At 38.5% G+C, this 24,276-nt stretch overlaps 1 protein-coding gene across 1 annotated transcript; it reads right to left on the bottom strand.

Moving 5' to 3' along the window:
• Positions 1-783: 783 nt before the first annotated feature.
• Positions 784-23,949, bottom strand: LOC122079281 (SAC3 family protein B). Its single transcript, XM_042645627.1, has 14 exons — positions 23,817-23,949; positions 18,991-19,194; positions 18,649-18,879; positions 17,014-17,262; positions 15,603-15,859; positions 15,380-15,480; positions 15,048-15,263; positions 14,452-14,679; positions 14,291-14,382; positions 14,106-14,199; positions 12,101-12,193; positions 11,166-12,010; positions 10,962-11,076; positions 784-2,876 (listed from the first exon to the last, which is right to left on the bottom strand). The coding sequence occupies exons 2-14, from the start codon at positions 19,119-19,121 to the stop codon at positions 1,041-1,043; spliced, it is 4,488 nt and encodes a 1,495-aa protein (XP_042501561.1). The 5' UTR covers positions 19,122-19,194; positions 23,817-23,949; the 3' UTR covers positions 784-1,040.
• Positions 23,950-24,276: the final 327 nt, after the last annotated feature.

The following is a 24,276-nucleotide window of genomic DNA, read 5'->3' as shown; positions in this document are numbered from 1 at the left end:
TCTAATCTTTCTCTTTCTCATCTTTTTCCTGTAAAATTACTGAAATAACCCTGGCCTGCACGTCTTGTGGAAGTCAACATCTTGGTAGACAATAGACTCTGAGTCCCTGACGTGTATAAGTGTATTCTCTTTCAATGGCCCTCATGTGAGGAGCTGTCTATCGACCTTCGGATTGGAATCATGTAAAATGAGTAACTCTCTGATGCTGATCTGACGGTAGAGAAACTATTCATAAAAAAGTAATCTATTTATGGTTGGTCAAAACGACTTTTAAGGCAAATTAAAGGGTTAGTTTATGTCGCTTTCATTGGTAACCTGGGCCGACGTTAAGGACTGTCTAAGCTAAGGAATGCCCAAATCTCAAATTTGTTTTCGTCGAAAACATATTTGTAAGGTAAGACCAACAATAAAAAGGCCAAACCATGAAAAAGGCAGGATTCCCGCCTTGCATAGTAGGCTTAGTTTGGTTGCAAGGGAAATGGGGAAAGAAGTTCGGGAAATATTGCATTTTCTGCAAAAAAATATATTTCATTTTTCAATGAAATATTTGTATTTCCCATGCAACCAAACACCAAAACTGACTTTTCCAGTAAAGTGCATTTTTCTCTCTGTTTGCATTTTCCTCACAACCAACCGGAGCCATACAGCTCAATATTATTTATGCACTACTATCTATTTAATGGTTGTCCCACTGTCACAGTTTGAGACAAACTGCAGAATTGAAACTTTACATTCCTCTTTTTGGTTTTTGAAGAAGTTCCACAAAATACTGCATGGTAATCATAGCTTGAAGATACAAATTTCTTTTCTGATCTGTGAAACATGTTCAGTGAGAATGTTCTCTAAAATAGAACAACAAACTGATGACTCTACAGTAATATGGGGTCAAATCCCAACAGAAAAACTTGTTAATGTAGAAACATCTCTGGGCATACTTGGACACCACCTTGAATACATCCTGTAAGTGGAGTTATGAACCATAACTGCATGCGACATTCGCATTATAACCGGCATACAAAAATTCTCAGTACATCAGGTTATTAGAAATATATAGAGAGCTTTTCATCAATCATGTCCTGCAAAAGGTTACAATGCTCCAACAACTTGCTCAATCTGTCAGCCTGTTCCTTCTCCTTTCTAACTACAGCTACTTCACGGTTACTGTAATTCAACTCATCTGATGTGTAAGTATCGCCAGTCTCAGCAAATTCGCCATCCTGTCGAGGGATCTGGACATCCTCCACTAAATCAGAGGCAGTGGTAGCCTCCACAGCTAAATTAACATTGGCTTCCATTGCAGAGAGATGATGAACAGGATCAGACTCTGATCGGTCCCTCCAAGAAGGAAGTGAGTTGCAGCCAACTTCAATCATTTCATCAAGTGATAGCTGGCTAAGAAAATATGGTGGTAATGTGTCGTTTTGATACCTCAAGTTATCTACAATTTCCAATTCAGGAGTTTCAACCTGAGAAGTAACCATGCTGTTTTCTTTCAAAGAGGATTCATGTTCATGCTCCAACACATAAGCTACTGAGAAGATCCCACTGCTTAAATTCATTAGTTTCCAGTTGAAAACTCGCCAAAAGATCACCACCCATCTAGGAACTATATGGTAGCAGGAATCATGGAGCACTAACCGAGCACCTTTTTGTACCATTACATTCGACTCTCTTGCTGCCAGTGTCCACTCCATCATCTTACTTGATTGAGTCAGATATCTGGTGAGGCATTTCTCAAGTTCTAATTTCTGATCTTGGACCTCCTTTCCTGTGTGCAAATCCCGATCCAACCAAGACAAGTCATCAGGGAAAAGAGGTAGCTTGCAGCCATTAATTGCAATTTTAATTGGCTCAACTCTTGCAGCTGAACTCCACCCTATGCTTGGTAAAAACCAGTTCACTGCCTTATGCTCATTGCTGGATTCCTCAAGCATATCAATCTCAGGACAGGGCCAACAGGCAGGATTGGTATCAGCTGCACAAGTAACCTCCTCTACTGATTGATCCAATGCTTCATTGAAGACAGATATACAATGGTTTGGACTCACCTCAGACACATTCATCTTGTCAAGAACCTCTAATGAAGCATTCAAGTGAGTCAAGACCACTTCGCGTGTCTTAACACGAAGGAGATCAGGTTGTGGAGGTGACTGTCTCGCTAGCCATTGTAAGCCCTCTCCTAAGTTATCATCGCTGAAAAACTCGTCAGCATGTTCCATTGACTGGTCTTTTGTTAGAAATTTGATCGAGAAGCTCTTTATCCTTGCTTCATCCATATCATGAAGTCCTAGTCCATTAACTACCCTGAGAGAAGGATCATGATCCTCTTCTCCAAGCATGCCACTTAAGATAAGCAGTGGCAAGCGGGAACCACAAGGCAAAGACATAATAAGGTTATGGAGTTGAACTTTTTGAATCTCCAATGGAATGCTTTCTGATACAAGAAAAAGAACGGAACTTGCACCAGCTGCTGTATCATCTGATTTATCAACTTCAATGTCTCTGATGACAGATAAACAACAGGTCGGATGGCTTCCGGATAGCCTACTAGACCACTTCTTCCATATTGATACGCCTGGCAAGGTAACTAGCAGTTCATCATCAACTTCCTTCCTGACACCCATAAGCTTGTTGAGCAACCATCTCCCTGCAAAATGGTTGATTTGGCTTCTCTGTAGTGATCCATTCCTCCCTGTGTCATTCATCTGGAAACAGACAAGAAGTTTCCAGCAAAGGCACTTGGCATTTGGATTTCTTTCCCTTAGTATCCCCTCAACCACTTCAGCAACATTCAGCCTGGACCACAATCTCCTCTGTATCTCATGTCTCTCCTTCACAATATGATCAATGTTAAGCTCACCAACAATGTTTGATTCCTTCAGGCAGAAAGAGAAACAAAATTCAGAAGGTGGTATAAGAAGCTCAAAAACACAGAAAACCAATGCTGAAAAATTCATGAAACATTACCTCATCCACTAGCTACAATTTATTGGAAAAGAAAATCAATGCTGAAAAATTTCTCTGTCCAGTAGCTACTACTTATCGGGAAATTTCAGTCCTTTCAGATATTTACGACATGGATATTCATCTTATAAGAAACAAAGTTTTTCAAGTTTATCAACAGAAAAAGGGGTTGCAGGGAGGGAGATTATTTGTGCAAACTCTGTTTTTAGACATGACAGATTGCAGTGAAAAGACAAAAATCAAACCTACTTCTTCACTAATACAAAACATACTTCTACTATCACAAAACTGACTACATTATTCTAATTTATAAAGGTACAAATCTGTACTTAATAAAACTCCTTCACAAAATGTGTCCACCTAATCAATGCAAAGAAGACTTGTAAACATAAAGAATGGATGGGTTGGTCTGCGGTTCCCATAACTTGCTATTTCTCTCATGCCCAAACTATCAGGTTCCATATAATTCCCCATGAAATGCATTCTGAAAATCCAGACCATGGATCACAGATGAAAGCAGGCCTAATGAACAAATCTGTCATCAGAACTGAGATAAAAGAAGCAATTGCATTGGTAAGGAAAGAAATCAGATTGCTGGAAGGGGAGAGAAAAGAGATGAGATCAGTCTTCTTCTAAGAAAGAAGAGAATAACCCAGGTTTGGGATATCAATCATGCACGCACTACTCAACAGCACCAAAACTCTTAAAATAAACTCATTCTTTACTCCAATCATCTCTAATTGATGGAAGGTGTATTACATATATAAAGACCTTCTACAACAACAACAAACTTAGCCTTAACCTAACTTAATGGGTTGGCTATATGGATCGAAATAAAACAAAGTCGGGAAAACTGAGGCCTAGACAGAAAAGGGGGGATGAAGAGATGAGATAAGAGGAATAGGAAATGAGGTGAGAAATGAAAAATGAACACTGTATTAAGTATTCCTAATTTGACCATAAAAGAACTCCCAATCACCCTCAGAAACTCAATAAAGTAAATAAACTTAAAACATAACTATATCTAGCTATTAAGTATTCCAATCAAACTCAAACACTTAATTACTAATCCGTGTATTAACTTTAAACCCATTTTATGGGCTTATAAATTAAGGCCTATTATATCAAAAAACCCAAAAACAAGAAACCCAAGGTCCATAGAACCCAACCATGGGCCAAAATAAAAGCTCCTGAGGCCCAACTGACCCAATTGGACAATCTTAACTGCATCACCATGCCTCTTATGTCCAGAGCATCAAGTACTATATCTGGTTGGTTCCACATAAACATCCCCATATACCAAAAATAAGGATAATAAAAAACGATTATTAACCAAGGTATAAAGTATGGGTACTAGGTATTGTATTGAATGAGTTATTTTGAGAGATGCTTCGTGTTGTATCGGAGAAATGCAATATACACTAAAGATGCACATGGAAATGGTCAAGAAAACGCATGGATGTCCTTAGGACACATACAAAATACAGTTTTTGAAGCATAAAACATCTTATGATGCAATATGTATATATATATATATATATATATATCAGATTGATGTAAGGATTTCATTCATTTTTGCTTAATCTAGTGATGCATAACAAGACAAAACAGAACAACAAAAGAGATCTGCAACTTTACCAATTTTCGTCCAAATTCGTTTCAATCCATGATTTGAAAACTGTAAATCCCCAAAATTTGTTGAAATGGTGAAGATTATGATTGTTTTTTATGCTAGATGAATTACCCCAACTTAGATCGAAGAGAAAGACATATTTCCAAGCTTCAGTTGTTCTCAGTTTCGTATCTCACTCACAATTTCTGTTTCACAGATTTAAATGAGGCATATCAAGAGGTGTCTTACCAAATATCGATCCCTATCGGACAACAAGGGGAAGATACAATTGTTTTTGTTTTCAAGTATCATATTGGTACCATATCATATTGATACCCACCAATACCGATACGTATCGACTGATGATACTTAAAACCCTGCAAACCACAAAATCTATGCATTACTCTTTGGATCATCTGTCTTGTCCCATGAATCTCTTAGATTAAGCCTATTTGACAGCAGATCATTAACCATTTATCATAAGCCAAGCTTGCAAGTTACTGGGGCATGAAATAATTTCTATGGTATAATAATCCTCTCCATAAAGGTGAGCTTATGTTCACTATGAAAAGATGGTGGAGCTTAAAAGGAGATACCTTGAAATTATTTACTGATAAAGTGGTCAAACAAGGAAAGTGGGATTTTGATGGAGACATTAATCTGACGTGGAGCGAGATGAAGAACGTTGTCATTCAAAAAAAAAAAAAAGAAAAAAAGAGTTGCCAAAGATGTCCTCGGCGAATCAAAAGGAAAACGTCATTCCTCTAAGGAGACTTGGTGGTGTCATGATGAGGCTCAATCATCCATTAAGAATAAGAAAGCTGGTTTTAAGACATGGCAAGGGACTAAGGATGTAGGGGATCGAAAAGGTATAAATAAGCTAAGAAGATGGAGGAAAAAGCAAGGGACGAAGAATTATGAAGATCTTTATAACAATTTGATCACAAAGGGGAAAACATATGTATAAGATAGCTAAAATGAGGAAAATAAAGAGTAAAGATTTCAACCATGTTAGATGTACTAAAAGTGAAGATGATAAAGTACTAACAAGGGATGAAGATATGAGAACATTAAGAAGAGATGGAAAGATTATTTCTATAGCTTGCTAAATAAAGACATTTCTAATAATAGAGTCCCGGAAGACTACATTACCCACCAAGATACCACATGTAAATATATAAGAAAAATTAGGGTGCTTAAAGTAAATCAAGTGCAAGGAGGACGAAAGTATGATGCAGATGCCTTGGCTTGGCTGGACCAAACTGGCCCACCATGGAGGCCTACGCCAAGACACAACCAACCCAAACCAATATTATGGTCTGGCAGGGGTTGGTAATTGATAATTAGGGAAGCAATCAATCTTAGTATATTTGATTCTTTTTATTCTAGAAGTAGATGGTAGGAGTAGTATTTTAATTTCTAGTTTTAGTTTATTTCCTATTAGACAAGTTTCCATTCTTGACATGTAGTTCTCTTATTTATATGTAATCATTGGACAATATTGAATAGATTTGAAGAACTAAATTGAAACTGGATGAATGCTTTCTTTGGCTGAAGCTATAGCCGCACCCTTCTTCTCCCTCTCTTAAATTCTCTAATCTCTTCCCTGCCATTCTCCTACTTCCTCCTTATTTCTTCTTCTTTATTTTCATCATTTTTCTGGTTTTCTATGCATATTCTGTTCTGGGCGATACTAGCAGAACAGAAAGAAATCTTCGCTGAAGTTTTATTTCCACTCGATTGACCCTGAGGTTTGGGTCGAGAGTAGGGCTCTCATAGGCAATCAGAACCTTGGAGTTTCTTCCCCAAGCCATACTCTGTTGTGAGCAGGCCAACCAATTGCAGGTTCTGGTTCTCCTATTACCACCAGATCCGAATAGCAGGGACTACTGTTCATCTTCGCTTGCTGTTTGAAGTATTTTCCTGTCGGAATCAAGAGGCCAGAGGGTGTCCAAGCTTCGTCCAAGATTTTGGGCTGAATCAATCAACCTAGAAGGAGTTCTCACCACCGCAAGCTTTCCCTTTTGCTGCTGGGCTACTGTTGTGTCATGAGGTTGAAGACAACCTCATAAAGTGAAGGGTTTTACTTTCTTTATCTTAATTTCCATTAAAACCCTTCACTTCTTCTCTTACTCTCAATTTTCCTATTTTATTTCTAATGTCTGAATTCATTTACCCAACGTTTGGTTTGTCAAAGGGAATCTCACATTAGTCATGGTAATTACAGTTCTTCCACTCTGATTTACAACTCTACCGTTATTCTTTTATTGATTGGGTTGTTTAAGTGTTGGGTGGGCCTTTAAGTGAACCGAACAGGGTTTCAAACCCCGGTTCCGCATTAAAGTAGGTAAGGCACCAGGTCTAGATGGGATCCCAATTGAAGTGTGGAAGAGCTTAGGAATCTGATGCAGATCCAGGTTCCAAAAATTGAAATTGGATCGCTTAAGGCCCACAAGGATGACTAAACATCTCAATTTAATTATTGAGGGGCAATATTGTAAATTCAGAAACAACCATGTGCATTACTGATATTATAACAAGTGACAGGGATGACAGAAATAGGAAAATTAAAAGAGGGGGTATTCTGTAATTGATAAAATAGGGAGGAACTAATATAATACACTTTCCAGTACAGGGGGTTTATTTGTAAATTTAAGTAACTGTCCTCACTTGTTATTTCAGAAACCCAATCCTCTTCTTCTTCTTCACGATAGAACACAAACGGGTAACCAAGTGTAGACCTTCAAAGGAGAGAACTCCCTCAGCACAGAGTTGCTGGATCTGCAAGTTTAGGACAAGGATCGAAACCTCAAGCCCTATCGGATGAACATGACAACCAGCATTGATAGACTCCACCAGCAGGAACTAATTTGTTCTGCAACTCAATCCATCGCAAGTACAGAACCAGATCTGAACTTCTGGTCAAAGCTTCCAGTAGAGACCAAACTTGGCCTTGGATCTGTGTATGGTGAGTTGTTTCTATTGTTAGAATGAGTCCCAAAAATCTTGAACTCGTCTGGTGGGTATTTGTAGAGATCGAGCCCCAACACTAGGGCTGGAAGTATCGCCCAGAACAGCAGCTGGGAGAGGAAACCAGCAAGAAGAAGGAAAAGAACATAGGGGAAAAGAAGAAGATGACATAAAGAGAGATCAGAAAAGAGAGAGATGGAAACCACCCATGGCAACCATCATTTCCAACCAAAACATAATTCTCAAATTCATTCAATTCTTCAAATCTTAATGAGTTTTCTTCCATTACATGGCTATATAAAGAGAATCAAAACATAAAATTGGTAGTTCATTAAAATGGAAATTATCCTAATTGGCAACTGAAAATAAAAATTCAATCTAAATAAAGATACTACCAAACTAATTCTAGCTCTAAAAAAGAAAGAAAAGGAATCAGATCAAAGGCTATCTCAAGCCCAGCGCCCAACTGCATCAGAATCTGTGATTTATCTTGGCTAACCAAGTTGTTTAAGAAGATTATGAGCACAAGAAAAATCCTAATGAATGAAGGAGAAGCATTGTGGTTCCAATTTAGGTCATATTTAGAGCTGCAATAACTATAAAGGCATACAACTAATGAGTGATAGTATGAAACTACGAGAGAGAGTTATTGAAACTCTCCTAAGATAAGAAACTACTATTATGGAAAATCAATTTGGTTTAATGCCACAGGAAGATCAACGACTGAAACTATTTACTTACTTAAAAGACTCGTGAAAAGATTTATAGACTGTAAGAAGGATCTCCATATGGTCTTTATTGACCTAGAAAAAACTTATGACAAAACCCCTCGAGAGTTAATTTGATAAGTACTACAGTAAAGAAGTGTTTCAAGTAAATATGTGGACATAATTTAAAAGTCATGTAAAATGGTGAGGTGACTAGTGTAAAAACGATAGGGGATGAAGGTAGTGAATTCCTAATTTCAATCGAGTTATATCAAGTATCAGCTTTAAGCCCTTACTTGTTTACACTTATCATGGATGATTTGACTAAACAAAGTTCAAGATGAGGTTCCTTAGTGTATGTTTTTGCTGATGATATGTTTAGGTGGATGAGACAAAAGAAAAGATTAATGCCAAGTTAAAGCTACGGATATCAACCGTGGAATCAAAAGGTTCTAAGATAAACAGAACGGAGGCAGAGTATATATTGTGTAACTTTAGTTACACTAGGACAGTGGCGAAAGAAGATGGGGGAGATTTCGCCATTGTTTGAGAACTCGAGCGAAACATGCAAAATTTCGCATGTTTCGCAAGTATTGACCCAGGTCGAAACGAAACCTTAGAGGATTTTAAAAAATCACCTGTTTCGACCTGGTTTCCCATGTTTCGACCGAAACATAGGAACTTTCGACCTTCTCTTGTGCATTTTTTCTCCCAAGTGTGGAAAACTTGGGGAAACAGTGAAAATTTTCATTTTTTGACACTTCTTTATGCCAAATATCATTTAACTTAAGATATTATTCATAAATAAGGAAATACCCCCTATTTGAATCTAATAAAAATAGTTTAAAAATCAAATTCCTAAAGGATAAAAAGTCAACCCCCCAGTCCAAGAACAAAAACTGGATTTTGGTTATAGGGGCGATTTTTTCAACTTTTAAATGCTGGGGTTTTTCTCAATTATGAAAATTTTATAAATCCTATAATGTTAAAACATTGCTAAAAACCAAAAGTCTGGTAAAATAATCTTTTATTTGATATCCCTAAAATTATTTTAATTCAGACAATTTTAACAGCATTGGCGCACTTTAAAATAAGTTTGACCGGAGCATAACTATGTCATTACAACTCAGATTTAAGTAATCTTAGACTTATTGGAAAACTGGTTTTATGTTATACCTAATATAAAAGGTCTCATGTAAAAATAAAAATCATTTGGCCAGTCAAACTTATTATAGAACAAGAGCATTTCTCTAAATGTTGATTCTTTATAACTTAATGTGACTTAATGTTGACTTTTTATGATTTGATGTAGCTGAATGTTGATTTTAATGACTTGATGTGGCTTAATGTTGATTTTTTATGATATAAGGTATGTGTAGCTTACTAAATAATATTAGAAAAGATAACATGCGTGCCTTGAGAGTTGTAAGTCACTACTTGGATGGAACCACCTAGACACTCTACTTGGAACTGAGTCACTACTTTCGAGTGTTGAGTAATTGAGTCACCACTATTCAGTGTTGATAGATAATTATTGATGATGTAATATTTTTATCTATTTTGGATCATTTGGATTATGTCTTATGTTTTGATGTAGATTGTAGACTATATATAGTCAATATGTAGTAAAGTTTCAGAATTTAAGCCAACAAATCAGCGTAATGATTACCGAACCTTTGATTCACCACACAAGTAAGACTTTTTTTTTTATTTTTTTTTTAATTTTTTTTTTTTTTTATGAAACTAATGATGTGCATGTGTTAGAAATGTTTAAAATAGGTTGTACACAAAAAATCAGACAAAAAAAACACTGTTTGGGGGTCGAAACCTAAGTTTCCACCATACCGAGAAAAATTCCCCAGTATCCTCGAAATTTCCCAGGTTTCCATGAAATTTCGGTCTCCCTAGAGGTCGAAACCTGATACCGTGAACCTTGGATTTTGCAAAGTGATTATTTTATGTATCTGAGATCAATCATAAATAAAGAAGGTGATATAGAGGATAATGTTTGATAGAAAATTAAAATAAGATGGATGAAGTGGACAAATGCTTCCGGAATGTTGTGTGATTGACATATTCTTTTAAAACTTGAAGAAAAATTTCATAGGATAGTCATATGACCGGCTATGATATATGGTGCTGAATGTTTTGGACGATTAAAAGCATCATATAGGTAAACTTAGTGTAGTTGAGATGAGGATGTTGAGACGGATGCATAATAAAACTAGGAAGTACAAAATAAGAAATGATCATATTAGAGCTGATTTGGGAGTAGCTCTGATACATGATAAGCTATGAGAAAGTCGTTTTTGAGGTGGCAATGCCAAGTTCAGGAAGCATTTGGATGTTCCAATATGGAAGAGTGATTTGATTCAGATTGAAGGAGCTAAAAGAGCCACGGGCAGCCCCAAAATGACTTCAGGAGAAATGGCGAGGAAAGACATGCATAGCTTAGGTCTCTATCAAGTATGACCTCAAACACAGCTGATTGAAGGATAAGGATCCATGTAGCTGATTGTATATACCTCTAAATGGGAGGCATCCTCTTTTAGTCAGCTGATGACTTGTGCAATTCATGCTAATACAAGAAATTCCCACATATATATTCAGATGAATGCATGGTTGTTTGGTAATAGCACTGAAGTCCATTCAAGAAAACATAATGCAAAACAATGAAGATTAATGGGGAGCTGGAACTAAACTCTTACAGTTTTACTGGGTCGAAATGGTGGGCCTAAAGATAATAAATTTAATGCAGCATCTGCTGCCAATTTCCGTTGCTCACGTAACTCCCTTCTCTTTGAAGAATGACGCTTCCATATCCTGACAAAATACAAATGAAAAAGAAATTAAGTTACATGTTTCAGTGCTAAATCTCAACTTATAGCTAACTAGTTGAACAAGCTTCTAACCTTAGGATCAACTTAAGTTTTGCCTGAAAAGCTTCAGCTTCCTGTTGAATTGCTAAAGCTTTTTCACCTTCTAATTCTTCAGGATAATCCACACTTTCTTTATTCTCTAGCTGTTTGATTACTTCTTCCTGAGTTTCCGAATCCTCCAACAACACAGTGTCTAAAAGTAACCCCTGATTTCTCTCAACTTGTGAGAGATCCCCTGGCAAAGTTTGCAGGGGTGTTTCTTTCACACTGGAAGGCATATTTCTTTCCAGAGAATCAGTCCAAAAAGCATTTGAAACTGGAGTGCTATCCCTACCAACCAGGGGCATTTCTTTCACACTTGAAGGCATATTTCTTCTCAGAAAATCATTCAAATTGGCACCTGAGACTGGACTGCTAACTCTTCCAACCATAGATGGTGGAGTCTCAGGATAAACAACTTCAGGGATAACCCAAGGCTCAAAAGAAACATTTCCCAAGTGGTGGTCAGTAGATGTTTTAAGCATTGACTGTACTGCAGAGCCATCTCTTGGAGTAGTGTTGGATTCAAAATCAGGCATGTCTTCATCAACAACATCAGCCGAATCCTTCATTTCAACAAATTCTACAGCTTTCCGTTCAATCTTGGCCATCTTTTCTGGGAAATGTTTGGGTTCTTTCACAGGCAATTTCACCACATAATTGGAAGAAACAACATCATCAAGAATGCTCCTCGACCTTTTCAGGTGAACAAGTTTTGAGCATTTGGTAGGGTAATCACTGTCACTGTTGAGAAATGGACCTTCCTTAAACATGTATGATTCTTCAAATTCCTTTACTGAAAATCCATGGTACTCTAGGAGGTCTTCTATGTCCTCTTCCTGATCCAAAATAAATAAACAGAAAGAATTTGAGTTTTTGCCCTGAGTAAGATAACAGGGAATCTATCCGTGTTAGATCAACAAAATTACCTCCATTCCAAGCCATTTTCTAACATGTGTTATAGGTATTCCTTGGTTATTCTGAAGACCACTATGTAGAGATGCAAGTGCCTGGGTCCGTAACTGTTCAAAAGAGCATGTCATCACTTACGCCTCAATGTAGGGCACCATCATTACTGAAAAGGTAAGTATACATGTATTTACATTTCCTAAAATTGAGCAAAGTAAACAAATCTTAAGATTGGCATTGACACTGACACCGACATTGACACATGCAATATAATCAGTTAAATAACAAATTAGATGAACATCTAAATTTTCTAGGGTGACCTTGGCAACGACATGTAGGTATTCTCTATGACGGTGCATGGAACACCATCAAGGTGAAGCAAGAAGACCGTACGTACTTAATGACGCCACATGCATTATCAAATATGCCACGTCAACGACTGACTCCTTTAGTGACACGTCAGCCTACTCTCCCTCCTCTAGGAGTTATGTTCCCGTCATCTGCTTCAAGATATGTGTCACCTCATCGACGAGCGATTTACAAGGGTATCTTAGGAGCATGACCTAACTCGACAGAGTCGAGTTCTTTTAAGACCGGGAGAGTTGATGCAGTTGGGCGTGGGATGATTTGCAAATAATTTAGTACTTTGATTTGCTTCACTAATAATTTAGATTAGTTTTCAATTTATTTAGCTTCCATTATTACACTTTGCTTGCTTTTATATTGATGTAACTCAATGGATATTTCAGTTTTGAGAATTGATTGAAATATGAAGGAAGAGTATTTTGGGTGAAACATGGCTGTTGTGAGTGCGTTTCTCCTTCCCCTCCCCTGACCTTCTTCTCTTCTTCCCCTCTTCCTTCTTCTTCTTTGCATGTTTTATTGTTCATAGTTACTTGGTACCTTTCATCTTCTCTACTGGGCGGTAATACCAAACACCCAAAGAAGCTGGTTGAACCCTTGTCCTTTACCAATTGACTATGAGGTTAAGGTCGAAGGTTGCTGCCTTGAAGGTCGCTCAAACCCCGGAGTATTACCTCCAAAGCTTGGTCCTGCTGCGAGAAATCGACTCGAAAACAAATCTGGTTCTGCAACTTGTGCCAAGCTTGACTGCAGCAGCGTAGTTCACGTTTCAGCTCCTCCATTTGAAGATCGGTGGCTTGGATTCAACATGGTTGGGGAAGGCGAACCTGTTCCCAGATTTTTGTGAGGATTGGAACCTTGGTCAGGCGGCTGGATCGATATCTGAGTTCTGTTTTACCCCTGATTCTGTTTATCGTGAGGAAGAAGAAACTGATTCTCTAATTTTGCAAATAAGGACAGTTATTCATAATTACATAAAACCCCCTGTACCTGAACTTTAGTTTTGTTTATACCCACTCTTCTTCAATTTCCAGAATAACCCATTCTTTTAAGGTTTTAATTCCAGAACTACCCAGTTGTTATTAACTTACTTTTAAGTCCCTTCAGATATTATGTATTTGCCACCCAAACTCTTAACTTAAGCTATTAATCATTCTTATGGACCCATAAGCGATCCAATTTCAGCTTTTGGAACCCGGATCCGCATCACAAGAAAGAGCCTGGACGCCCAGGTGTCGCCTTGACAACTATGCCGGACACCAATTTGGCCTCATTTTGAGACCTAATTGAGCCGTAACCATGTCTTATCAATTTGAAGCTTACTTCCCTAGTTAAATTCTTCTTAACAGTCAGCCAGTGTACCTCTCTTGTGTTTTACATTCCTCCGAATCCCTTTTCCCTGTTCGAATTACATCATGTTGTGTCCATCTGAGACAATTCAACATGTTTTATTCCTTGGTCAACAATAACATGTACATATCACATGAAGTAGAAGCTGATACAAAAATGAAGAATGAATTGGAGGTGAATGTGAGAAATACGTAAAGAGTTAAACTGGTAATAGTTGGTTCCTCGGTGATATAGGATTTATTCTTATCTAAGTTTCCCAGAAGAACTCGCATTGATGTGTGAGATTCAGGACCTAATACAGTGAACCAGTACCTTTGAAAAGTGCGCATGCATTAGGCATGCTTGGAGGTAAGTCGCTTTCCTTGCAAGCCGGAAGAAGGCAATGAAATTACCAGTTCTGCAAGCCCTGAAAGGTTAATATCACCTTCACTATCAGGTCGGCACAGGAGAAAAGGGGGGAAAATCTGGAGATAAAGAATCAAAGAAGGCCAACAAACCTTGCTACCTCTCGGGCAAATAAAACTTCCATGGCTTGCCTTATCTCTGGAGTCATCTTTGCAAGATCAAGTGAGAGCTCTGCAGGTTCAACCTAGCAAAATGGAATATAGTCACTAACTCCACGTTAACCAAGACTGAATTACTGCTATAGTTGACTTACTTTGTAGCCAGGATGCTTATCCAGTTTGAGAAGTGCATAATAGCCCCGAAATTCTTTCTCTGAGGGCATGTCGATTCCCTTCTTCCGGTGGTCGTCATACATTTGGAACAACTCTACTGATGTTTTATTCATCTGTTCAATGTTGAGGTGTGCATCAAATCCCTCAGAGAAACCCTCACCTTTCGTGTATTCACACAATTCATGCATGGCTATGATGTGAAGTCTTATCTGGCATCAAGGGGATGAAACAAGACAACTTAGAATTAAGCAAAATTAAGTGGTTAGACAGCATATATCAACCAAACCAATTAGAATAGTAAAATAAGTTTCAAATGGAAGCTATGACTATTATGAACCCAAAAGAGGAAACAGAAGTGGAAGATGGTTATTTGAATACAAAAAATATTTACAAGAGGGGAAGTACTTGCATGCAAAATCAGTGAGAATCAAAACACCCATCCAGATGCATATCAACAATTAAATTATTCAAAATTTTAACTAAAAAAATAAATTTATAGTCCATGCTTTCCAACAAAATGTCTAAGGTTTTACACATATTGTCTCAAAGAAATAAAAGTATCTGGAAGTATCTCTACCATTTGCTCCAGCATGGTTATTGCCCTTCTGTTGAAAATGTGTTGCATCCTGAGGTCCATCCGGATCGCCCTCATCCTATCCCACAAGAAGTTATACATGCCAAGAAACCTATTATCATAAGGCTGATTTAGCAAATCCAGAAGATAGTCAACCGTCTTCTGCAAGACTGGCATGGGTCTAATCAAGTCTGCTTCCCTCTCAGCTGTCCTATTATACTGTACAAGAACAGAAAAGCACTTCAGCTATGCTCCATATTATAGGTGATGATAGATAATTTCACACGAAGCAAACCAAACTCAGAAAACATGTTCCCAGAAAGCTCATGGACAACCTTCTTTACAGCAAGGAATTCGGTAGTTTGATTTCTATCTCCATCCAAGCGTTCATATTTATCCAGATCTCCTTTCCTCTCACGCTCCTCCCTTTCTGAATCTGAAATATGAAGGAAAACACAAACCACCATAATAGATGAGATGGAATGAGAACCACAACCCATAGTTGCAACCAAACACAGACATGACAAGTGACAACCAACTAAGAAGCTAAAACAATACCTGGACACATATCAGGACATAACCCAATTATAGCATGGGAAGACAACAAGTCTTCAGAATCAGGTAAAATGCTGCCATTAGAGAAGTCCCCTGCTGCTTCAAGGGGATGCTCCGGAACAAACTTCCGTCTATGCACCGGAGATTGATCATGTCTGTTCCCTGAAGACTTGTGCTTTTTAAGATCATCAGCATTTTGCACCGATTGGCTTAGCTCGACACTGAAGCGTGCCAGCCGCTTTGCCTTCGCTTGTAGCTCTCTACAATCCATATTATGCAAATCACATACATGAGGGACTGGAAAGACAATCTGAAGGATATTCGATACATTTGATAGTTGTAAGGAAGTAAGGAGAGTGAACATGGATATACTTGACATTTATTTTTTAAAAGAAGAGGAAGCATAAAGGACAGTGTACATAGGTGGAGTACTTAGAGGTTTGAGTTGATGTCGTATATTCCAGGTGCTTTTTGTCCTCTTTTGTAAGTATACTTCCCAGGTATAGTTACACTTGGGTGTTTAAATTTGGGATTTGGGAGGTTCATGGTTTCTGGGATGTTCTATCACACAACTAGGCATTCCACCATTCAGGGGCGCAGCACTTGGTGATCCAAACAGTCTGACCACACATGCAATACCCCTCAAAAACCATCAACCTTCAATTCAATAAGGCCAATTGACCATAATGAATTGCACAGAGGATGAATCTCCTAGAAGATTTTCATTAGAAGAAGGTACAGGGGGTGACCTGGTCCTCTTGGGTACATGAGAAGTGGTAGACTTAAGTCCATCAGCTTCAACACTGACATTCTGAGCAGGTGGGGAGTGCCTCCAGTAAGTTTGGGAATTTACTTTACTTGATCTAGGATGAGATACAGCAGCCCTGGACAAGAGAACTACCAGAAGGTTTCACTGAGATATCTAAAGAAAAAATTCAATTACAAGGCCCCTTAAGGAAGCCTTTCCTTAATGGTCCACCCTCATTGTGCCACATGGACACATGACGTGGCAATTCCAACTGTCGATAGAGAGGACATGGTTTGGATTAGCCACGTGACAAAGTCCAATTCAATCAAATACCCTCCCGTCCATTGGCATGTATTCCCATGTATGTCATGCATGATGGTACTCCAACGACTAGTGTGCACTGTCCCATAGTCCTGGATTTTCAAAACTCTGTTTTGCCACTATGCAAACTCCGGCTGGCTGAAACTTGACATGCGAGCAGGGGACCTTGAGGTCCACGAAATATGGACCCTTCTGATCCGCCACGTGGCATATATTTGGGCCATTAAAGAAAGGCTTCCTTAACTGGCTGTGTAGGAAACATTCACATAATAACTACGATGATGATGATGAAATAGGAATTCTCAAAAGAGTTTTTAGAATTCATTAGCATCTGCTATAATTTACCTCTCAGTAGTGGTATTTGCATCTTGAATGGGATGAGACTTTCCATTAAAAGCTTCATTTTTAGATGGAAAAGGAGGATCCCTGTTCTGTCTCAGTACCTGGTTGCTAAGATTGGCCTGCAACCTGGTTCCACCAGTGTGAGAACCTACATGAGTTCCAAGTGAAGAGGGGCCTTCTTGAGTATGTGAATTAGTCTCTTTGACAGGCGACCTTGCCTGACTACCCCAGCCAGAGGGGAATAAAGCAGATCTGCACAAGGAATTACCAAACAGAGTTCAATTAGATAAAAGGAAATGAGGAAAGATAAGAAAAGAAGTAAGATTATTATTGGAATTGATGAACCACAATGAATGTGTTGTGTTATGTAGTTATGTGGTGCCAATTTTATGGGTTCAGGTGTATGTGTCAGTTTTTTAAGTTATGGGTATTGTTGTCATACTTGTCATAGTCTTTATTTGTTACACTCTTAAGTTGGTTATGGGTGTGGACTGTGGACCCAGTTTTTTCATTGTAAATGCTCTTAGATTAACATAAATAGACTCCCCCACCCCATGGTTTGAGCCTTCTGCCCATTACTTAAAATCGTGGGTTGTGTTCTCTTCCTTTTCTCATGTTGTCTTCTGTTATCGTTACATGGTATCAGATTATTGATTTCAGTACCTGGGATTCCTTCTAGATTCATGTCTTCTTTTTTATGGACTGGTCATATTCGTTTGATGTGGAAGATCAGATTTTCCTTGTTTTTGCCAAAACCCTAATTTGTCAGGCAATTCGTCGGGTAAAACCCTACTTTTTCTGGAGATTTTCCAAGAACCATGTCACTCATTTAAACTACAGTAGCCCATTCTAGTGCTAAAGCTGAATATAAAACAATGGCTCACACTACAGTTGAGTTGATGTGGCTTAGATCCTTCGTTCAGGAGCTTGGTTTTCTAATCAGCAAGCCAATGGACAATTGGATATGTTCTGTGATAACCAGGCAGCTATTTACATTGCTCGTAATCCAGTTTTTCATGAGAGGACTAAGCATATTGAAGTAAACTCTCACTTTGTCTAGGATGCAATGATGAAGAAATTGATTTCCACTCCTTAGTTAGCTCTAATAATCAACTTGGAGACTTGTTTACCAAAACCTTGTTCCAAAATGCATTTCTCCAAGGGTGTTCCAAGCTGGTTATGGGTGATGACTATCCTCCAAATTGAGGGGGAGTGTAATGTAGTTATGTGGTGTCAATTTTATGGGTTTAGGTATATGTGTCGGTTCTTTAAGTAATGGTCATTATTGTCATAGTTGTCATAGTCTTCATCTGTTATACTCTTCAGTCGGTTCTAGGCATGGAGCCATGGACCCAGTCTTAACATTGTAATTGCTCTTTGGTTAATATAAATAGACTCCCCACCCCCACAGTTAGAGCATTCTGCCCATTACTCAAACCGTGGGTTGTGGATCTCTTCCTTTCTCTCATCTTTTCTTCTCTTCGACTTCTCTCTTCTCCTCTCTTATCTTCTTTCTTTCTTATGATCAGGTACTGATTCAGGTTCCGTTATTGTTATATGTTGGATAAAACATACAACAAAAGTGGGTGAGATAATACAAGAGAAAGCACAAATAATTATAATATGCCACGAACTTACCTCCCAGTGACACCTTGACTATAATTTCCTGATAAATCTTCATTTGTAGGTGATGAAGAGGGCGACCTGGTTCTTTTTATCTGTTGAAAGCTGTCAGGCCCAGCAGAAATGCCGGTTCCATCATTTTGCGTTGCAACATAGGATGCAACTGTGGAGGGCACTTGATGAGTTTGGGAACCGCTGACAAAGGATCCTAGCTGATTACCCCTTCTAGGAGGAGATACTGTGGGTCTGAGTAAGAGAAACACCATACGACAGTTTCATATAAATATAAAGATGTGTATAAGAGGACAGGGAGTACAAAAGAAAGCATAAATAAGTAAATATCCCACAAACTTATACCTTCCAGTGACACCTCGACTAGAATTTCTCAGTAACTCTTCATTTGTGGGTAATGAAGAGGGCAACCTGTTTCTTTTTGGCTGTTGAGAACTGTCAGGCCTAGCAGAAATGCTGGATCCATCATTTTGCATAGCAACATATGATTGGGAACTGCTGACAAAGGATCCTGGCTGATTACCCCATATGTGAGGAGATGCTGTGGGTCTGAGAAAGACCACCACCATATGAGAAATGCGTATAAATACAAAGATGTGTATATGTTACATTTCAAAATTACATCATCTCCATAAAGAGAAATGTTTATGTGGCTTAAATTTCATGTCCATCAAGCACAAAAAGTCTATCTCCATTCTGAAGTTATGTATGCAAATTCTTATTATTTGATATTGCCTAAATATGTACACACCATAACCCAACAACCATGTCAATCGGCAACCATCAAATCCCCAAAAAGAAACTTGAATCATAATAGCTGTTTCACTTTGCTGCTCTAAAATAGGGAAAATAACCAATACACTCAATGGTATCCTTTGGTTATACATTTCCGATTGTGGTCCATCCAAGAGGTGGACAACTAATGTAGTACCAAATTTGAAGAAGTCAAAACAGTACCAAAAGACAAGATCTTTTCAGAGATAAAATCCAGATTTGGGGAGATTATCAATTTAATAAAAGGATGGTCCTATAACTCCAATCGAGTTCAGTAAATCAGGGATATACTTGCTGAAATTATGAGTTCCATCGAATGGGTATATCAGAAGATTTAGGCCTGTCCTAGTACTAGTAGGAAAAGAGCTAATATCGGAGGTTAAAACAGAGAACAGAATTAAGGGTTTGAACTATCAATCGATTCAACATATGAATCTGATATCAGTTAATAAAACAGAGCAGCAAATCAGAATCAATATCAGAATATCAGAGTATAAACGGTAGCTTAAGAAGAAACAGAGGCAGAATTAGAAAAACAGGAATAATTCCAGATCGGAAGGTCAGAATCTGCCCAAATTGAAAACAAATTCTATTTTAGAGGGATAGAACATTCAAATAAAAAATATATATATATGCAACATGTAAATTCTGGGTAGAACATGAGTTGCAGAAAAATTACAGAACTTAACTTGTAACGGAGGAATGATGATGGAAAAATAAGAATAAACAGAGATTAAACACCAGGGCTTCACACTGCAAGGTGGTTCGATTGGATAAAAAACCAACCTACATTGATCGCACACAAGGGGTTCCTCGATCAAACACAAGAGATCTTCAAACATTTAGAGGCAAGCAAAAGCTACAGTTTCTTTACCAAATTCGTGTACAATGCGGGCCTCCTCACAAACTTATATAAAAAACTCAAAAATAGAATCAAACACTAAAAAAGAAAGGATTAACCCAATCCTTAACTAATAAGGTTGCCTAAAGTAACTAGAAAACTAAAATAAGGAAGGAATTTTTATTTGGAGTTGCAGAGTAGTCTTGGACAAATCCCTAACCAACTCCACTACCAACAACCTAGTCAAACTTAAGTCCTAACCGTAGTTGTCATGGCGTCGCCTAGGCATCGCCAAGGAGGCGATTTGCGTCCTGGCTGAAAAAGAAATTCATGGCAATGATATGATTTACGTGACTCACAAATGGCGGTCGCCATTGGCTGATAGGCGTCGCCATGGATGCCAGGTCACGCCTGATTCACTAGGCGGTCAATTTTTTTGTAAAATGCAGGGTGATTTTGATAGGGGCTATGTTGATTTTTGATGATTTGATGTTACTTAATGTTGGTTTTATATGTTATAGGGTATATATTGTAGGCTTGTGGCATGCTAAATAACTTTAGAAAATAGGGAAAATAAAAAATGGCATGTGGGCGATTTGACCGCCATGGCAATGCCATAACAGGTGATTCATTGCCAAATCGATTAGCCACCCCTCCACTGCCTTGGATCAATTTGACGCCATGACAACTATGGTCCTAACAAGCCTATGACTCAAGTTAGCTAAAGAAAAAAAATGCAACTTAAATTGAACCACATAGAACCAGTTCAATTGAAGTATTGAACTAACCCAAAACAAATTAAAACTAAACTAAGTATAAGAAACTGGGTCCTAAAAATTGCAATCCCATATGCAGCCTTAATATTCATAGTTTAGTCCCCATTAAAGTGGTTTATTACATTGAAAACCCAATGGACCAAAAGGCCCAACATGTATATAACCCAACCCCTAGACTTATTCCTAAGCAAACAAGCCCTTTTGGTGATGTATCTGCATCAACAACCAATCGAACCATCCAGACCAAGGTAAAAGGATCAGGCAACACCAAGCCCATGATTGCACAATTACCAAATATGACAACCAAAAGTTTTTGGTTGATGGTAAGAGATTTGATTATTGTGTGTTCAATATCTTCTTTGCAATAAGAAAACACCTCCTTGAAAACAAAGGAAAACTCTCGAACTTACCAACATCTATAAAAAACTCTCAAACGACAATTGGTGAAAGACATTACGAATGAAACAAATTAATGCAAGGGCAAGGGATCGCGACACTGCCCGCATGGAATGGAATCTCACACACCAAGCAAATGGGAGCACAGGAGGGGAGTCGCATAGTTCATATACAAGGGGGGAGGCACGTGTAAAGAAGAAGCTAAGTTGTAAGAGTGTGCATGATGCCAGCAGCGTGGCCATCATTTTCCTTTAAAACGATTAGTTCCAATATTGTTTTCAGCTGCAGGGGGGAAATATATAATTATCCTTACAAAGTATGAAATGAACCACTATGAAGTATGAACTAAAAGTGGAATTCAAGTAAAATTGTAAAAGCAACATTCAAAAGATAAAAAAATCAGGAAAAACAATGATAGACCAAAGCAAAGACCAATCTATTTTGATGATGAACTCACGTTAGTCTCTTAATTTCTCCCATCTCACCCTTGTTGATGACCTCATGTTATTCTTCAAGGCTGACCCCCTCTCTATTGTATCTTCCATGTCGTTGAGACAATTGAGTGTATGTTTGGGCTTGGTATCAACCTCTCCAAGTCCCTCCTCTTCTTATCAAGAGTTTCTGAAGAGAGAATTCTCCCAAAGTTTTGACTGGTTTCTTTCTTGGCTCCCTTCCCGTCAAATATCTTGTGCTGCCTTTATCCCATCCAGATTGACTGCTCATTATTGTACCCCTACGCTTGAACCCATGCAAAGATTCTTCAGTTTTGGAAGGGTAAGTTCTTATCTATGCAAGCCATCTTGAGTTGATCAGATCAATCCTTCAGTCCACCTAATTCTATTGGTCTGGCATCTTCGGTCCCCCTAAGGTAGTTATTGTTAAGCATGAATCTCTTATGTGCTCCTTCCTTTAGAAGGGATCTGACTGCTCAGGTTTCTTCATCCCATCTCTAGGGCTTTTGTTTGGCTCCCTAAAGAGGAGGGAGGTCTGAGCCTGGTGTATTAAAGATGTAAACTTAGCTGGTATTTTCAATTTGATTTAGTCATTAGCATCCAAGAAGAAAAATATTTGGATTGATTGGGTCCACTCTAGCCATCTCTGCATTCTGCAATGATCTCTCTGGATGGCTCCCATTATCTCAGATGCCTCTTGGGTCTGGATAAAGGTTCTAAAAATCAGGCCTCTAGCTATTGGATCTATTAGTGCTTCCATTGATGATGGTTCTTCCACCAGAATCTGGATGGATCCTTGGCACCTCATTGGTATTCTCCTTCATTTGATGGTTGACAAATACATCTACAGCTCGGGTTCGACTAGACTTGCCACGGTCTCTAACATCATTCAGGTGGTGTTTGGGCCCACCCAATCAGCTCCCTCCATCTAGCTATATATCCTATTTGATCTTCCCACCTTGGCATCCCTAGAAGGCCGGCTGGTAATGGTGATATCGTTTTTTGAATTGCCTCTCCTTTAGGTCTCTTTAGTTTAAAGTCGGCTTGGGATCCCATAAGAACTCGAGGCTCTTTGGTGCAACCTAGTTTGGTTCACGTCTCACATTCCTCGCCATAGTTTCTCATCTTGGTGTGGACTTTGTGCCCTCTCTTACTCCCTTCCAACGGAATCCTTCCAAGCCAAAGGCACAATCCAGTCTCTCCTTCCTGTATCCTTTGTTGGAGTGCCATCGAAGATATGGATCATCTCCTCTTCAGCTGTCCTTTCTCCTCCAAGTTTTCGACTGGTGTTCTTGCTCAATGTTGGCCCTATAGACAAAGGATTTTTCCTTTTCAGTGTGAGTGGATCTAGGGTGATATGACCTTCGGAGGTTCCTTAGTTTGTGACAGAGTGGATAAGCTAGTGTTCGTTATTGCCATGCACCACATTTGGTTGGAGTATAATCTCAAAAAATGGACTTCAATTCCCAATCATAATAGCAGATTTGGGGCTCCATATCTTTTGATGCAAAAAAAAGCAAGCTACCTTTGGTGCCCTTCAGATGTGTTGATTCCCCAAGAAATCGGATTATCGTTGGCTCTTGGAACCTCCCACACTCTTTCTAGTGCTTTGATGTCTTTGTATTTTGCTTTACTTTGGGTATAATGTCTTGAATATTCTTTCCCCCTCGAGAGCCCTTGTTGTTCTTTCTTCTTTAGTAATGAAATATCATTCACCCAAAAAACAGACCAATCTATTCATTTCAATTAATTAGCCTAAAGAACTAGCTGCTGAGTGCTGACCTTCACATGCATTGAAATTGAAAACCCAGCATATATCATAAATAATCGGAATTGATAAATTGCAACAACTGTGTTTGATACAACATATATTGAAAGAGGACAGCCAACCCAAGAGTAATCACAAAGAGATAAAATATTCTATGAACTCACCTCCCAGATACACCTTGACTGGAATTTCTCAATAATTCTTCATTAGTTGATGGTGTAGGGGGCGACCTGGTTCTTTTTGGGTGTTGGGAGCTGCCAGGATTAGCAGAACTGCGGGCTCCAGCATTTTGTGTCACAAGATATGATGCAAATGTAGATGGCACTTGCTGTGTATGGGAATTAGAACCATTGGCAAGGGTTTGTAGCTGATTACCCCATCTAGGAGGTGATATAGCTGGTCTGAACAAGAGAACCACAATATGAGATTTTTATACAAATACATACAAATGTGTATGTTTTACATTTTACATTCATGTACCATCCATATATACAGATGTTATGACACAAAAATGTCATGCTAATTAATGAGACAAAAGTTTGCCACCCATTCTCTAATATGTATGCAAACCTAACTATTCAATATTTAGCCAACATCAGAGTTCAGATACAATGTCTTCAATAA

This window comes from Macadamia integrifolia, chromosome 5 (assembly GCF_013358625.1).
Source record: "Macadamia integrifolia cultivar HAES 741 chromosome 5, SCU_Mint_v3, whole genome shotgun sequence".
Lineage (NCBI taxonomy): Eukaryota > Viridiplantae > Streptophyta > Magnoliopsida > Proteales > Proteaceae > Macadamia > Macadamia integrifolia.
Note: the sequence above shows the minus strand (reverse complement) of the source record. Positions and strands in the feature narration are given on the sequence as shown.

Coding starts and splice junctions, on each gene's coding strand:
- LOC122079281 (XM_042645627.1), bottom strand. CDS start 19,121: ATGCAAAATGATGGATCCAGCATTTCTGCTAGGCCTGACAGTTCTCAA. Junction 15,860..17,013: donor GCAAATACCACTACTGAGAG/GTAAATTATAGC, acceptor TATGGATTGTAG/AGAGCTACAAGCGAAGGCAA. Junction 2,877..10,961: donor CATTTCGACCCAGTAAAACT/GTAAGAGTTTAG, acceptor TTCTGCCTGAAG/GAATCAAACATTGTTGGTGA.